Raw genomic sequence first — 3,316 nt, forward strand, 5'->3', positions numbered from 1 at the left:
TTAACACATGCAAGCAATGGAGTAAAATATTAACATCAACTGATATTTGCCAAAGTAATCAGATTTATGAGATGGTTTACGATATTGATAGGGCACAAAATTATTGCTGTTAATCTCATTCTAATCAGTCACAGAGTAATTTCAATCTATGTACTTAGCAGATTGCATTTAATGAACTGGTATTTATAGTTCCTTCAAATGCAAAATGAACAAAAGCTTTTATTTCATTAGACAGGAATAAACTAACTAATGCATGTGTTAAAACTCACCTGTATCAGTGTTAAAGAAGAACGAAATATTTTGATTTTTGACCTTGATGGTGGTACTTTTGATGTGTCTGTCCTTAAGGTTAAAGATAAAGTCTTTGAAGTTAAGGCCACAGCAGGGAACACTCATCTTGGTGGAGAAGACTTTGATTACAGAATGGTAAATTACTTGGTACAAGAGTTCAAAAAGAAGAACAAAATGGATATTAGTAGGAACTCAAAACCCTTGAGAAGGTTGAAAATTGCATGTGAAAGAGCAAAAAGAACACTCTCCTTTGCTTTTGATGCTACTATTGAACTTGATGCTTTATATCAAGGCATTGATTTTTACTCATCAATCAGCCGTGCTAAGTTTGAGGAACTAAACATGGAACTCTTCAAAGAGTGTATGGAAATAGTAAATCATTGTCTCTATGATGCTAACATAGAAGTGTCTGATATACATGATGAAAATTGCATGTGAAAGAGCAAAAAGAACACTCTCCTTTGCTTTTGATGCTACTATTGAACTTGATGCTTTATATCAAGGCATTGATTTTTACTCATCAATCAGCCGTGCTAAGTTTGAGGAACTAAACATGGAACTCTTCAAAGAGTGTATGGAAATAGTAAATCATTGTCTCTATGATGCTAACATAGAAGTGTCTGATATACATGATGTTGTCCTTGTTGGAGGTTCTTCTAGAATTCACAAAATGCAGCAACTATTGCAAGAATTTTTCAGAGGGAAGCATCTTTGCAAGAGTATCAACCCTGATGAAGCTGTTGCTTATGGAGCAGGAGTTCAAGCTGCTTTATTGAGTGAAGACATTAAGGTAGCACTAGAACTTGTTCTAATGGATGTTATACCCTTATCACATGGTATAGGATTAGTAGGAGACCGAATGAATGTAGTGATTCCTAGGAATTCTACTATTCCTGCAAGGAGGACAAGAGGATACACAACTAAGCAAAATCTAAGGTACATTCAAAATGTGTTGAGGCATCAGTTTGCTGACCAAAAGTATTCATTGAAGTCATCATAATTCCTCCATGCCGAGTGTGCAGCTTTCCCATTGTTGTTTCGATCAGCTTCCTGCATTTTTTTGGCAGAGGTGAGAGTGGGTATGAAAATAATAGAAAAAAAATTTTTATCCAAATATCAAAGGATATAGAAAAGAGGATAAGCCCTCATCAGAAAGTCCCATTTCATCTCCGAAGCCTTGGGTCAAAGAAAGTTTCATAATCTTATCAATAATTTAGCTAGTAGGAAAAAATTCCAAGAGAATATGAAAGAAACATAAGAAAGAGTGGAATACTAGAGAGACAAGCTTTAAAATAAAAACTCACAATGGATGCAGCAAGTACAACGTATATAGGTGAAAAAAATTCAGAACATAAATTCAAAGTTGTATAAGATAATTCAAGCAAATAGAAAGAAAGACTGAAGTATTCCCTAACCCAGTTAAATGCATCATTTTGCAACGGAATCCAGCACTGCCCAACCTCACAATTTTGGCTACGCTCAATGGGCAAGTAACTTTCATATAATCTAATTCATCACCAATTTTGTACGAAATAGAATTTACAGCAACCTATCATAGCTAAATTTGAGGAGAAAGGAAAATAATACCGGGTATCATAAGCTAAATCAGAAGATCCAACAGTAATCTTGAAGAACATTCAAATACAAACATCACCATGAATAGATCTCAATTATAAGGTAAGTGTGTACAATTACACAACACGAAGCCCATGTAAATGTATCATAGATTCAAATTACATGCACATATCAAAATTGTAGCTGATAGAGAAGCCTAAAAAAAATATCGAAGTGTGGGATTGTGAGGAAACAAAAGGATTACCATGTCTGCATTCGATCTTTGAAATGACGGAAGTGATTATTGTCTCAAATTGAATCTGGCAAGAAAACAAAGTCCGTAACAGTGTTAGGAGCCATGAGATCAGATCGTGAGACAAGAAGAATGTGCAGTGAGGGCAAGTGAATGAAGAACTCGAAGAGAGAATACAGAAAAAAAAGAGAAATAGAGGTTACCGGAACACGATCTGAAATTTGGAAGCGCAGATCTAAATGGAAGGGACTGAAACACAGCTCAAACAAAAGCAGGAAAATGGAGCTCGTAAGCGATGGAGCTTCTTCGTGGATGGAGCTTTTTTGTGGATGGAGCTTTTTTGTGGACGGAGCGATGAGGAGAGCGGCGGTGGTGAAAGAAGCTCCTGCGATGGGGAGAGCATGGACGGAGCGATGGAGAGAGCGTGGATGGAGAGAGGAAGAAGATCCTGCTAAACTTGTGTGGAGTGTGAATGGATCGAGGGAGGGTAAGATCTGAGCTAGGGTTAATCTAATATTTCCGACGGAAAATTTAAATTACAGACGAATTTTTCGTCTATAATAATTTAATAAAACGCAGCATTTTGTCTATTTAATTACAGACGGATTTTCCGTCTGTAACCATTTCTCACAGAAAAAAATTAATTTTTCTGACGGAATTATAGATGGATTCTCTTTTCCGTCTGTAATTTATACTAATCCATTTTTTTTATTTTTCGACAAAAAATCTCTCTAAAATTTCTTCTGTATTTCCATGAGATAAAATTCGTCGAAAATATCCATCTGTAATAATTAGTTTTCTAGTAGTGCAAATAAAATTGATTATTATTATTATTATTATTATTATTATTATTATTATTATTATTATTATTATTATTAAAGTTAAAAAAAAAAGAAAGAAGGAGAAAATTAGCCGAAGCCATAAAGAAACCAAAGAAAAGAAATAAGATGACTTATATGTATACATGTGTATATATATATATAACCTAAGCATGACATCTAATTATTTTTATTATATTAATCATCATTATCAAACGAGCTATTAAGGGAATAAAAGAAAGAAATGATATATATATATATATATATATATATATATATATATATATATATATATATATATATATATATATATATATATATATATATATATATATATATATTTTCAAGCATGACACATGTTTCATTTAATTAATAACCAACGCAATGACACATAAACCTC

The 3,316-nt window shown here is 33.3% G+C and overlaps 1 protein-coding gene across 1 annotated transcript; it reads left to right on the forward strand.

Moving 5' to 3' along the window:
* Positions 1–249: 249 nt before the first annotated feature.
* On the forward strand, positions 250–1,291 carry LOC112763553 (heat shock cognate 70 kDa protein-like). Its single transcript, XM_025809195.2, has 2 exons — positions 250–583; positions 795–1,291. The coding sequence occupies exons 1-2, from the start codon at positions 250–252 to the stop codon at positions 1,289–1,291; spliced, it is 831 nt and encodes a 276-aa protein (XP_025664980.2).
* The last annotated feature ends 2,025 nt before the right edge of the window (positions 1,292–3,316 follow it).

The sequence above is a fragment of the Arachis hypogaea genome, chromosome 17, assembly GCF_003086295.3.
Source record: "Arachis hypogaea cultivar Tifrunner chromosome 17, arahy.Tifrunner.gnm2.J5K5, whole genome shotgun sequence".
Taxonomy (NCBI): domain Eukaryota; kingdom Viridiplantae; phylum Streptophyta; class Magnoliopsida; order Fabales; family Fabaceae; genus Arachis; species Arachis hypogaea.